The 13,104-nt window shown below is 37.4% G+C and overlaps 2 protein-coding genes across 2 annotated transcripts; one reads left to right on the top strand and one right to left on the bottom strand.

Moving 5' to 3' along the window:
- The first annotated feature begins 6,386 nt into the window (after positions 1-6,386).
- On the top strand, positions 6,387-8,316 carry LOC107655237 (nuclear receptor 2C2-associated protein). Its single transcript, XM_016442686.1, has 5 exons — positions 6,387-6,531; positions 6,663-6,753; positions 6,836-6,941; positions 7,629-7,696; positions 7,956-8,316. Exons 1-5 carry the CDS (start codon positions 6,494-6,496, stop codon positions 8,076-8,078), a joined length of 426 nt encoding a protein of 141 aa, XP_016298172.1. The 5' UTR covers positions 6,387-6,493; the 3' UTR covers positions 8,079-8,316.
- A 78-nt stretch (positions 8,317-8,394) lies between these two features.
- Positions 8,395-12,872, bottom strand: rfxank (regulatory factor X-associated ankyrin-containing protein). The gene is made up of 8 exons (XM_016442685.1): positions 12,763-12,872; positions 12,482-12,599; positions 12,295-12,360; positions 9,403-9,503; positions 8,914-9,039; positions 8,724-8,790; positions 8,573-8,653; positions 8,395-8,486 (listed from the first exon to the last, which is right to left on the bottom strand). Exons 2-8 carry the CDS (start codon positions 12,579-12,581, stop codon positions 8,416-8,418), a joined length of 612 nt encoding a protein of 203 aa, XP_016298171.1. The 5' UTR covers positions 12,582-12,599; positions 12,763-12,872; the 3' UTR covers positions 8,395-8,415.
- Positions 12,873-13,104: the final 232 nt, after the last annotated feature.

The following is a 13,104-nucleotide window of genomic DNA, read 5'->3' as shown; positions in this document are numbered from 1 at the left end:
ATATGGTTAACTGTCCAGGTACCCGTCAAAAGCATCCTCAAATGTGGTTCCTATTTGCACACATGTAAATGTGAGATATTGCGTTCCAATGGACAGCAATATCACAGTGTTCGCACAATGCAGTTGATCTTAATCACAGGGGGCTTACTCAACACTAGAAAACCTAGCATTGTCTGTCTTCCCAAAGCCAGGCGAAATGTAGTCTCAGACTGCGTCCAAGTGTCTGGAGGGTTCATCACTCTTATTTGAGGAGCTGCAATGAAAGAGTAGACACGTCTATTATGTGGGGATGAGCTGAAGAAATTGGATATAAAGTGAAAGAGTTTGAATGGAGTTTGCATGGAAATTGGATCATTTATTAGGTGAAATTGGTGCCATTGAGAGCGAAATCAATTGGATTCGACAATATTGGAGCTTAAATTGAACTAGCAACGACTGAATTGACCCAGACATGATGAAGTCCCTTCTGGCAGCTGTTGGACTTTGAGACCACCACCTCTCTGAACCCCTACAAATATACAGGCTCACAACGTGCCAGTGGCTCCCTAGTAGCAGTGGACTCTTTGCATGAGAACAATTATGGTATCATCAGGTTCTCAAACCTTCCTCCACTAACATTTCAAGCAGAGAGCATGCTGAGCCGCCCAGGTGTTCACTGCTGTCATGGTATGTGTATGTCTAGGTTAATGAGATGGAATCCTCTTAATTCAAGGTGTTACTTTATGAGAGCAGCAGTAAAAGTAATTTGCAGGGTTAAACTGAAGTGCAAGTAAAAGGCATCAAGCCAGCACGAAACTAGCAAGGATTCACACCTTTGTCTCTCACAGATGTAGGCGACCGTGGTGTGAGAGGCAGCTGTTTTCATTCAAGGCATTGAGAAAAAAAAACGCACTGGGGAGAAACTAGTAATCGAATACAACACACGGCCTTAAAAGCACACAAAAGGACATTCAAAAAGAACACGGCGGTCAATTTGTTCACATAGCAACATGACCTTTGAATTTAGTGTGTTCTGCAAATTAAGTGTCTTTTATATGGAAAAGGCTTTTTGAGTAAAACAGCCTTGATGACGTTTTAAACAGTGCTTTGAAATGGCACTCATATTACTTTAATTTGCACTCTAGATGTTTATTTTCCATTTGATCTGCAACATATTACTTACTCTCATGCACCGCGCAAGGGTTTAACAACACGCAAATTGAATCACCATGACAACAAATAACACCTTATGTCCTAGTCGGTAACCTCCATGAATTCTAAAATAACTAAAGGCATGAGGGCTCAATGAAGCTTTGTTCCAATCCCAGTGAACCGTGTTGCTGTCTACAACCTAGGTAGGCAACTGCCTTCCAAGGCAGCATCCTAACTAAAATGGCTTAACTAAAACCTCATAAGTGATTGATTTGTAGCACTCTACATAGTTAATGACACAATGCTCTAATAAGCATAAAAGTTCCATAGAAGGTGCATAACTAGATTTAACTATTTGACCACTACTTTTCAGTACTAAATGAAATTTTATTATAATTTTGTTTAATTTTTGCCTTTACGTCAGGAGAATATGGAAGCTTATTTCTGCCATGGGATAAAAAATAAAATAAAGGCAATAGTGACTTCTCACAATACTGACTTTTTTATATAAACTCCTTAAAGCTTAGAATTGTGATATAAACTCACAATTCTGAGGAAAAAAGTCACAATTACCCTTTTTATTTTTTATTCCATGGCGGGGAAAAACATGACGTAAACTCAAAATTTAGAGGAAAAAAAGACAAAATTGTGAGATATAACCTCAGATTTCAGAGGAAAACAAACAAACAAAAAGTCAGAATTGTGCTAAATAAACTCACAATTGCTAGTAGTGTTGTCAAAAGTACAGATGACGGTACTGAAATGTAAAAAATGTGACGATGCCAGCATTTCCCGCTAGCATTTTGAGCGCTGTTGAGCGGATTCTTAATCAGCTCTGATTGGCCATTGTGTCCTTGTGCTATCAGTGGATCCGCTGATAGATGCGGCTTTCAAACTCTCCCATTTGTATCTAAGTAAGTGCGCAGTGAAGAGCGTGAAGCGAGGACCATTCACATTTGTAAAATTTCAATACCGACTGGTACCGACATCGGTACTTTTGACAACACTAACAGAAAAAAAGGTCAGAATTTTGATATTAACTGAGAATAGCGAGATAAAAACTCAGAATTGTGCGATAAAAAGTCGTAACTTTTTTTTTTTATTCTATGGCGAAAAAAAAACAAAATTAAAAAAAAAATTATGTTAAGGAAAAAAGTCTGAATTTCAAGACAAACTCGCAATTACCTATATATTTTTTTTTTGCGTGGCAGAAAAAAAGCAATATGTAACTGCAGAATTTTGAGTTTACATTTCACTTTTTCCCCTCATGATTCACTCAAAATTGTTCTCACAATTCGCAACTGTGAGGAACAAAGTCTGAATTGTGAGTTTAAAAGTTGCAATTATATTTTTTTATATTATTATCATTTTTAATTCTGTGGCAGAGACAAGCTTCCATTGAAGCTGCTTGTTCATGACGACTTAAAATCCTGTCTAGGTAGACAGCTCACTATGTTTTGGACCCGATCAAATCACAGCAGTAACTTGGCACTAGTCCAAAATGGAGCAGTGAAAAAATTCCAATATAGCAGGCGCTTCTTCAACTAGCCCTTGGGCGATTTAGGTCGAGCACCAGTGGAGTATTTAAACCAAAGTGGGCACACTTCACAAACTCTGCTGATGCAGGTCGTTTTTACAGTAGACCCAATAGCCAAGGGGATTTACTGCTCTGTTCACAAGGCACCATGACAAAGTGGCCTGACAGGACAACGCTGCTGAGGTCTGTCATTTGCCAATAGGTGATAGTAAGCCCTGCAGTTATGCTACAGAGATGAAGCTGACATTGCTCCAGTTGTAAATAGATTTTTCATCTGGGTTGGAGCTACATGTGAGATTGAGTCTTTTCTCAGGGTCAAAAACAGAGAAATAGTAGATTTAAAGGAATATTCTGGGTTCAGTACAAATTAATTTCAGAATTTGAGGCATAATGTTGTTTAAATTAATTTCAATTTATCCCTCCGTTTTTAAAAAAACAAACAAATCCTAAACGTTAAAGTACGTTTCAATAGTACAGCCACAAAACGTAACAATATAAGTATTATGACTTTAGTGGGTAAAAACACTTACTAACCAATTCTGTGCAAAGTTATAGACCTTTGTATTAGGGATGTCCCGGTGTCCCGGATGTCAGTTTTTTTGTGCCCCCAATCCGAATCACTGAATATTGAGTATCTGGCCGATAACGAGTCCCAATCAGATACTTGAATTTTCCTAGTGCTTGGTACACTCTTTAAGTACATTGAAGTTATATATATATATGAGCAATATCACACGAGTAGCCATGTATATAACAGAATGGCCTGTGGTAAACAAGTTTTAACAGAACAATTTATGTAAGTGCATCTACACATTTATAAGCTACCTATTTCTGCTTTTAAATCCTCCAAGAACTGGCCCTAGGAAGTGCCTAATAGTAACCCTGAAAAAAGCAAGGGATGAATCAAAAATATTTTTGTGGAAATCACATTAGACCATACACGTTGTCGACTGAGCCTACTGTAACTTGTATAGAACCCAGAATATTCCTCCAATCAATCTCATTCCTGTCTAAAAGAATAAAAAAGAGGTGTTAACAAGATCTTGCATGTGATTTTTTTTCCTCCAATGGCAAAAAAACAAACAAATAAAAAAAACTGCTTGCCATTTGAATTATGGCAAACATGCACCTACTAAGCACAGACCTAGCTGACTACCACGTTTTAAAGCCGATTTCCCTATAACATCACCATTACAAAAACTAAAACATCCTTTAGCAACTGAAAGCATTCTATTTAACAAACAATAGATGATTAGAGCACATGCTGAATATTTCCTTGTCTTGTCAATCTTCTTTCCCCTGTCCATCAATCTTTCGTCTAATTTAGTGCTGGCAGGAGCACGTATGTTCACCTTGAATAATGACTGCCAACCTCTCTAAGGCTAGAAGAGAGAAACAATAATCGAAATCTTTTGCTTGCAGTTGTAAGCAAATAAAGCACGAGCGGCTGCACTTTGCAACGGAAGCAGCCAAGCATATTGTGCAAATGCTTCACTCCTAAAGGGTTTAATTATAAGTCGCATTAATATTGAAGCAGAAAATTCTGGTGCCGGGGACAAGTACAAGGCTTGCCAAAAACCATGGAACGGCTCAGACACATCCCTAATTGCTCCAGAGCAAACAGATGTGTCTTCAATTTGGAGGCATTTTCAGCTTATTAAAGCACAGAGTGACACATCAAATGGCATTCAGAATAACTGATTGGCTGTGAATATGGTATCAACCTACAGCATGCAAAAATAAATGCCATCTGTATATCATCATTTGAGTGGTGATTTTCAACACAGAGCAATGATTGAAAATTAACAGCAATCAAAAAAGATTGTGTGGCTTCTTCATGCTTAACGTATTGCATAAATTGAATTTTACTGTAAAATGGCTACAAATGACCCCACCTTAAATGCTTTACTAACCAATCCTGTGTTTGAATCTACAAACTCTTTTGTTGTTGCTGTTGATTTTCAAAGAAATTTCGCCTTTGATTGACCTGTTCATACAAAAAATAAATCATTAAATAAAAATAAATTACAATTGACCTTTAGGTAAACTCAGCCTCCATTGGGTACGGTTGAAAAAACAACAACAACATCCTGTTAGAAGGAATTAAAGAGATCCTCATTAAATTTTTGTTCATAAAGTGGTAAAAACTGAATGGATATTACTCGTACATGAGCTGGAATGAAGTGTGACGATGCACACATTTAATTTGCTATTTTCTTGAAAAAAATTGTTAAATTAAGCAGGCAGTTGAATGAAACAAAAGAAACTTAATATGAAAGCAATTACAAATGACAAAATTTGTGAAAGTTAAAAGAATGTTTTAGATATTGATTTTCTTCTACACGAGCATATTAATTGCACGTAACTTGAAATACTGAACAATTTGATTTTACTGTGATTGTTGTTTTTAGCTACTCTGCCCTCTGTTGACCTGAATCAATACCTGAAGTATACTCTGACCTGAATTAAATGAATTAACATTAAATAAATTTTCTTTTAAACAAATTTAGAATATTCATTTGGAAATGATGGCGGATGTATAGTTGTAATTCACAGGGGGGAAAAGAGGTTTTTGGATAATTTCTGTAAAATTCAGCTAAAAACTATCCACACACAAAGATTCTCCATTAACTTAAGTTGGAATAGAGATAAAGCTTGTCTATAACATGGAACATGGGAACAGTTGCTAAGTTAGGACTGGTCAGTAACTAAAGCAGAGCTTGGCAAAGAGTGAATAAGGTATTTTTTTTTATATTATTGCAGTATTTTATCAGCCATTTTATAGTATTTTTGTGTATAACATACTGTATAGCAAAGGTTTGTGGTCTAATAATTCCAGAGTTCAAATATTATTAATCGCAGCTGGAAGTTTAGTTTTGTTAAAAATCAAGCTGAAAATTGTGGTGTTAAGGTTTTATTGTATTTCGCCCTCTTATTGGGCCAATCTGCTCAAGTGCCCATAGATTGTAAACCTTGAGACTAATCAAACAAGCTGGAGCTGTAAAGCTAATTTATAATCGTTGTCAATCACTCTCACTCTGATCTTGCTTCTCTTTACAGAGAACAATCGTTTATTCCCAAACTAGCCAAACGCTAGTAGTTTTAGATTAAAGCTGCAACTGCTGCAAGCGAGACAAGAGAGAAGATGCTATTCTGAAAAGTCTCAAAAATACACAAATAATTAATAAACAGGCCTGACGTTTCATTTCCATCCACTACAATACTATGACACTGATTCTCAGCAGGTTTTGCTTCAGGTTCCAGATTTTTGGACATCTAGTGGTAACACTACCAAAATTATGTATAATACAAAATTAAATTAAAAATGTCAAACTAAAATGTATAGGAAAACAAAAGCAGAAGCGAAGAATTTCCAAGTATCAAGGCATGCCATGATGCAGCCCGTCCATGTTGGCTTCCGCCTACTTTGGCTGCTTCTACCTTAATGATTCAAAAAATACTGTTGAGTTTGGATGCACAGCCTTTAAACACTGATATGCTGTTTCTAAAATAATAAAACAAAATAATAAAATAATAACATTTAGAAGAAATATTGTATTTACTTTAAATTCTGGATTGTTCACACGGAAGAGAGCCCAAAATTGAACACTGCAGTCATTCTGTGGATAATTAAACAAGATTTTGATAAACGATTTGTAGGTTTCATGCACCTTGAACAAGTCTAGCAAAGAAAATGTGCCTTCATGACTAGCAATTGAGGAGTGACACTAACATCTAGCGGCAGAGAAGCAAATTACACTTGCCCTTACTGTCGTGGAATCACGCATGTCTCCATTTGCCCACAGTTGAGAGGTCGGTCTGAAGATGGCAGAGTCATTGATTTGTAACAACACGCAAAGCAGGTAGAAAAACGTCTTTTTACAACTAAATACTAATGTATGTATATGTTTTGTAAAACACATTGTTGGCTAGGCCTGCTATGCTATATCAATGCAGTAGATTCAAACATAAAATGTGTTTCTGTCAAATACAGGGTGAGTTCTGTGCTGAGCAGAGATGTCAAACAGTTCGGAAAGAAGTTCATGTTTGATTCCAGTGAGGAGACGTGCTGGAATTCTGACCAGGTAATTTGGCCGAGCTGGTGCGACGTTTAGTGTGGTTTTCTCATCCTCGTAACCCATTTTACCAACTTATTTTTAAAAATAGGGTGAATCCCAGTGGGTTGTCTTGGAGTTTCCACAGCCTGTGAAAGTGTTTGAGCTCAAGATACAGTTCCAAGGAGGGTTTTCGGGGAAATCTTGCAAATTAGAAGGTCAGTCAACGCAAACAACAGCTTTTAGCGATAAAACATTGAAAGACAGACTTGAGCTCCGAGGGTGTTAAGGGACGGTTTATGTTTATGTTGATGGAATAATATACTGTAATTTTTAAGTTGTTTCGAAGAATGTTTTAAAAACCTATGTGCTACAAAGGCAAAATCGCTGTTGCCATGAAAACCCGAAATCGCGGCAAAACGTTTACCGCCCACTCCCATGAAGCATTGCGAATATTTTCATGAACTTATTTTATGTGTTTTTGTTTTATTTTGTACAATTTAAAATGTACCTGTCTTAATAGCCTATGTGTTCCTGGGCTTATTACGATTAATGGAAATCTGATGGTGGGGGATTTTAGTTTAGTTTGATTCTTTCTGCAGCTTACGCCAGTAATGTGGTGCCAAATGAATGTCTTTTTTTAGTGAGTCATTTGAATCATATTCAACAGATTCATTCAAAAACTATGATTCATTTATGTACCAAACAAGTGACTGCCTTAATGGGTGAGTCATTGAATTATTCATTCAACTGATTCATGGATAAACTTTGCTTCCTTCACCACTGAAACATCACTACTATGTTGATCTGCGGGGCTGTGGCCTCGCACCTACGAACGACCAACAATTTTCAGAAATACGAGATAATAATTAATAAAAGACATTTAAATGTTTTGTTTTCTACAGGTTCTGCCAAAGAAGAGGATCTCAAACATATTGTAGACTTCTATCCAGAGGACAACAACTGTCTACAAATATCCTTCCATGTGGTGCAATGTTATTCTTCAGCAATCGCCACCTTTTGTCATTTTCGCATCAACTTAGATAAATGCAGGTATATAATCACCCTATTTTCTCAGATTGACTGTCTTCTGAACTCCGTCACAGTCGGTGGACATTTCCAGTACAGTAACCTACTACAACTTTTGTTTTTTCGCAGTTCCTGGCCGATGGCCAAATTGCCCATGCCTTTTATTTATCCCAAGCTTATCAAATCCTTGATTCTTGACCCACAGTTTTCCCATTCAAGATGTCCCTGTGGTTCAGAAGCTGAAAATAGTGTTTGAAAACAGTGCTGACTTTTTTGGAAGAATAATTGTTTACACATTGGAAATCCTGGGGGAAAAGGTTTTGTAATGTTTTGAGAAAAGGACAAAGAGGAAGTATGAAGAGGCGGGAATGCCAACCAACTTTTTTCCCCTTCCTTTCACCTCTGGATGTTGAATTTATTCCCACCTACTCACAGGAAAAGCATAAACTGATGTTACTTTTGATTTCATTTCCTTTGTTTCTACAGAGCCTCTATGTATTATATTCACATGTCTTTTCAGGTCAACACACATGAACTGCATGTCTGTAAAAGTGTTTTTTAATTAAAAAAGATACAAAAACAGTTCTTCACATCGTCCATGTCAAAATAAAGCTATAAACAATGCAGGATAATTGTAAGGTCTTGTAAGAGCAGTCCTCTGCTTCATGTGTTGTCAGACACTGAAACTGGTCCCCGAAACAGCTTCAAAATATGATCTTCAAGCAGTTTTTGCACTGCAAACAAGTTGGAAGACTTGTCAGTTATTAATTAATAATTAAAAAATGTATTATATCAATATACTGTAAGGAATGACTCTTGCCTTTTTTGTGGCCCAATGCAACAGCGAGAGCAACAGGACTGTAGCCAGAGTCTGCCTCAAATGTGATATCTGCCCCACATCCTAAGCACGAACTTACTTTAGTTCATAAATCACAAATAATAAAATGCGAGAATATTTTGAAAAGACTTACTCAAGAGAGCTTCAACACATTTTATGTGATTCCCACGAACTGCATACAGAAGAGGGGTCCCACCATTCTGTTAGAAAGTTTAAGTTTTTACATTTGAAAAAAAATAATGCAGTATTTAATGGTTGTGTACACTTTTTAAATAGTGTGTAAAATTTTACGAACATTTTCAGAATAATTAAACCGCTCATACCCAGTCATAGGAATCGATATCAACGCCATGTTGTAGGAGAATATTAACAATGTCTGCAAATCCTCCTGCGCTGGCCAAAGACAGGGCACTTTCTCGTTCCCGAGCCAGTGTTCTCGGATCTGCTCCCTGATATTATATCAAAGAAATAAAAAGAAAAGTAAATGCTATATATTGTCCAGTCTTAGTGGCTAAGAAAATGTGTCTTTCTCACCTTCTGAAGGAGGAACTCCACCATCATTATCGTTCATTTTCATCGCTCAAAATATGAAGAAATATTAGCTGTAGGTATACCACTGTTATACTGTTTGACAAAATGACCAAGGCATTTCAACAAAAACCTTTATTTTGTGGAAAACACGGTGATCAAAATTAGAGAACAGAAACCACTGCAGCACAAAAGAAGATTACAGCTCAAATTTGGGAGGGTTACAGCTCTCAGAATCTATATATTGTCCAGTCTTAGTGGCTAAGAAAATGTGTCTTTCTCACCTTCTGAAGGAGGAACTCCACCATCATTATCTTTCCAAATGCAGCAGCCCACATTAGTGGTGTGAAACCTCGCTCATCTTGACTGTTAAGCAGAGAGCTGTCTGCAAGAGTACCCATACATACATACATACAGTGGAGGTCAAAATTAGAGAACAATCTATAAATACTTGATTTTTTCTGAAATATTGTTAATCTTCATTGCTCAAAATTTGAATATTAGCTGTAGGTATACCGCTGTTCCACTAACGTGTTTGACAAAATGACCAAGGCATTTCAACAAAAACCTTTATTTTGTGGAAAACACGGTGATCAAAATTAGAGAACAGAAACCACTGCAGCACAAAAGAAGATTACAGCTCAAATTTGGGAGGGTTACAGCTCTCAGAATTTAGTAGGAATTGTAGAGGCCCTTGCTTTGAGTGACTTTAGCACATCTGTGGCGACAGAATATCTCTAGTTTCTCACACTGCGCTGGTGTGATCTTGGTCCACTCTTCTTCCACGATCTTCCATAGTTCAGTGACTGTAGTGGGTTTCTTAGCCATAACTTTGTTGCCAAGGATTTTCCAGAGATTTTCAATCAGGTTTAGATCAGGACTCTGGACCAGCCATTTCATTATTTCAATGTTCTTAGCTTCAAGGAACTGCTTTACCTGTTTTGCAGTGTGACGGGGAGCATTGTCTTGCATGAAAATTGCAGGCTGATTGGGAGATGATTACAGGGAAGGTACCGCATGTTGCTGAAGGAGGTTCTGATAAACATTTGCATTCACCCTGCCATGTAGCTGTATAAGAGGCTCAACTCCTGCTGCAGAAAACATCCCCCAAACCATGACAATTCCTCCTCCACCTTTCACTGACATCTTTATACACTTTGGATTCAGTCTTTCCCCAGTTTGATGCTGAACATAATGTTTCCCATCCGACCTAAATAAATTAAACTTGCTCTGAATAAAATCGTTTATTTTATGCAAAGCATCAGGCTTTTCCATCACGCGAAAAGACCGCGACACTCGTTAAAGGTGATTCACACCGCACGCCTGTATGTTGCTCTGCATAAAATTTAACTATATACAGCACAGTAACGATTTTATAGATAAAATAAAATGTACACAAACCTGTATTTTACCAAAGAATGCATCAATTCGATGGCGCTTAGAACTGCTCTCTCGTGAAGTGAAGACGCAAAATCCCCGCGATACTCAACCGCTGGGTTACGTCTGACCCTGGATCTGAGTAACACTAAAACTACCCAAACACTGGGTTATGTCTGACCCGGGAGCTGCAAAACAACCCAAACACTGGGTTGTTACATTTGACCCAGGAGCTGGGTAACACAGAAACGACCCAAACACTGAAAAAATAACCCCCAAAAGGCTCAACCCAGCATTTGGGTTAAAAAAAATAACCCAGGATTTTTGTAGAGTGTAGTTTCTCACTGCTCTGGTGTGGTCCACTCTTCTTCCAATCTCTTCCATAGTAACTGTAGTGGGTTTCTTAGCCATAACTTTGTCGCTAAAGATTTTCCAGAGATTTTCAAATCGGGTTTATATCAGGACTCTGGGCTGGCCATTTTATTTTATTCAATGTTCTTAGCTTCAAGAACTGCTTTACCTGTTAGGGTTAGGTTCAGTCCTTCCCCAGTTTGATGATGAACATAACGTTTCCCATCAGACCCAAATAAATTAAACTTGCTCTCATCACTAAAGTGAACTTTGGAGCAGTTCTCCTCTCTCCACACAACATGCTCCTCAGCAAAGGTGAGCCTACCCTTTTGATTCTTTCTGCTGATGAGAGGTTTGGTCACTGCAGAGTGCGCTTTCAGTTCGACTTCTCTTTAACATGCCGAGACAGATCCATACCCTGTTCAGCACTGAACTGGTGAGCAATTCCAGCTGCAGTGTTGAACCGATTCCCCATTGAGATTCTCCACATTATCCTGCCCTCTCATGCATTTGTCTTACGTGGACGACCAGCCTTTTTGGGGGACTTGAATGAATCAGTGTCATTGTAAAACTGCAATTTGCGAGAAATCAGATTCGGAATGACCAACTTCTCTTGCAGTGGCTGAAAAGGGTCATCCCTTTAGCCTTCATCTGGACAAGCTCCTGTCGCAGGGTTTCAGTCACCTTAGAGCAGCCCGCAATTTTGCAATCTCGGTGAAAATTGGAGGAATGCTGCCAGTTAAATAGGGCAGATCCATACCCTGTTCAGCACTGAACTGGTGAGCAATTCCAGCTGCAGTGTTGAACCGATTCCCCATTGAGAGTCTCTGCATTATCCTGTCTTCTCGTGCATTTGTCTTAAGTAGACGACCAGCCTTTTTGGAGGACTTGAATGAATTATTGTCATTGTAAAGCTGCAATATTCTAGAAACTTCAAATTTGGAACGACAAACTTCTTGTGCAGTGGCTAAAAAGGACATCCCTTTAACCTTCATCTGGACACAAGCTTTCAATCACCATAAAGCGGGCCGCCATCTTCTAATCTCAGTGAATATTAGAGGAATGTTGCCAGTTAAATAGGGAATGTCATATAATTAAGGAAATTAGCACCAGGTGCCAGATTAACACTATAATAACTATTGGTATCTGTAAGTGTTCTCTAATTTTGATCAGAGTTATTTTTCAAATATCTCATTTGAGTTTTTTATATTGTGCTCTAGAATACAATTAATTTATGAAATATGCTTAAAAAAATTGTGCTTCTACTGCTTTTAGTATAACTTTAAATAGGACTAAGCAAGCAGTGACCTTGAAATTTAGAAAATTGTAGGTTGTTCTCTAATTTTGATCTCTACTTACATATTTATCTATTAATGCATGCGCTGGATACACATATTTATCTATTTTATTTTATTTTATGTAGGCACGTGTTGGATGTTTACTGGTACCTTTGGATAAATGTACCTCCAGTTGTGAAATCTCTCCATGGGCTGCCAGCTGATGAATTGAGAGGTCTATAAAACATAATTAAACGCCATAATTATACTGAAAAGGACTGTATTTAATATTTTTCAAATGTATGCATTTGAAATCTGCCTCTAATAAACAGTATATAGAAGGAGGTGACAGACTCACTGTCTAAAGTGGCCGGTCGGACTGTGACCTCATTCCCACGCTGTTTATTCGTCAGAGTGGTCGAATGGTTTACAGCATTCTCGTCATGTCGATTTTCCATAATCACTTATCATTTAACCTGATTTAAATGTACGCAATATAGAAAAATATAGAGAAATAATATACAAGATTAAATAATAACCAGATAATACACAAGATTTGTGCATTTGCGCCAATTATTGTGCATAATTAGTTAATAATACTAATATAAAATAAGAAAAGATGTCTTAGGAGAATCTTACCTTCGATTGTTTACACTTTATGAAAAAACATGATCTTAAACTTCACAGGTTCGTAAGATCGAATATGCTGCTTTTGTTTCCTGATTCGTTTGCAAAAGTGAAACTGAAATAGGAGTCTTGCATGTGCATTGAGCTCAACAAACTCAAACTCTATTTAATGATATCGTATGAAACATTACTTTTCTCATAATATATATATTTTACTTTTGGCTGCGAAATTAATCGCATCTTTCTTAACTATTGGAGTTGGAACAGTAGCTGTAAGTGGTGTTCATGAACGAGTCGGGGGTTATGAACGAATCTTTTAAGAATCGTTTTAGTTCAGTTTCATGTACTGACTCC

This window comes from Sinocyclocheilus anshuiensis, unplaced genomic scaffold (genome assembly GCF_001515605.1).
Source record: "Sinocyclocheilus anshuiensis isolate Anshui unplaced genomic scaffold, SAMN03320099.WGS_v1.1 scaffold735, whole genome shotgun sequence".
Lineage (NCBI taxonomy): Eukaryota > Metazoa > Chordata > Actinopteri > Cypriniformes > Cyprinidae > Sinocyclocheilus > Sinocyclocheilus anshuiensis.
This window is presented reverse-complemented; position numbering and strand designations above follow the sequence as displayed.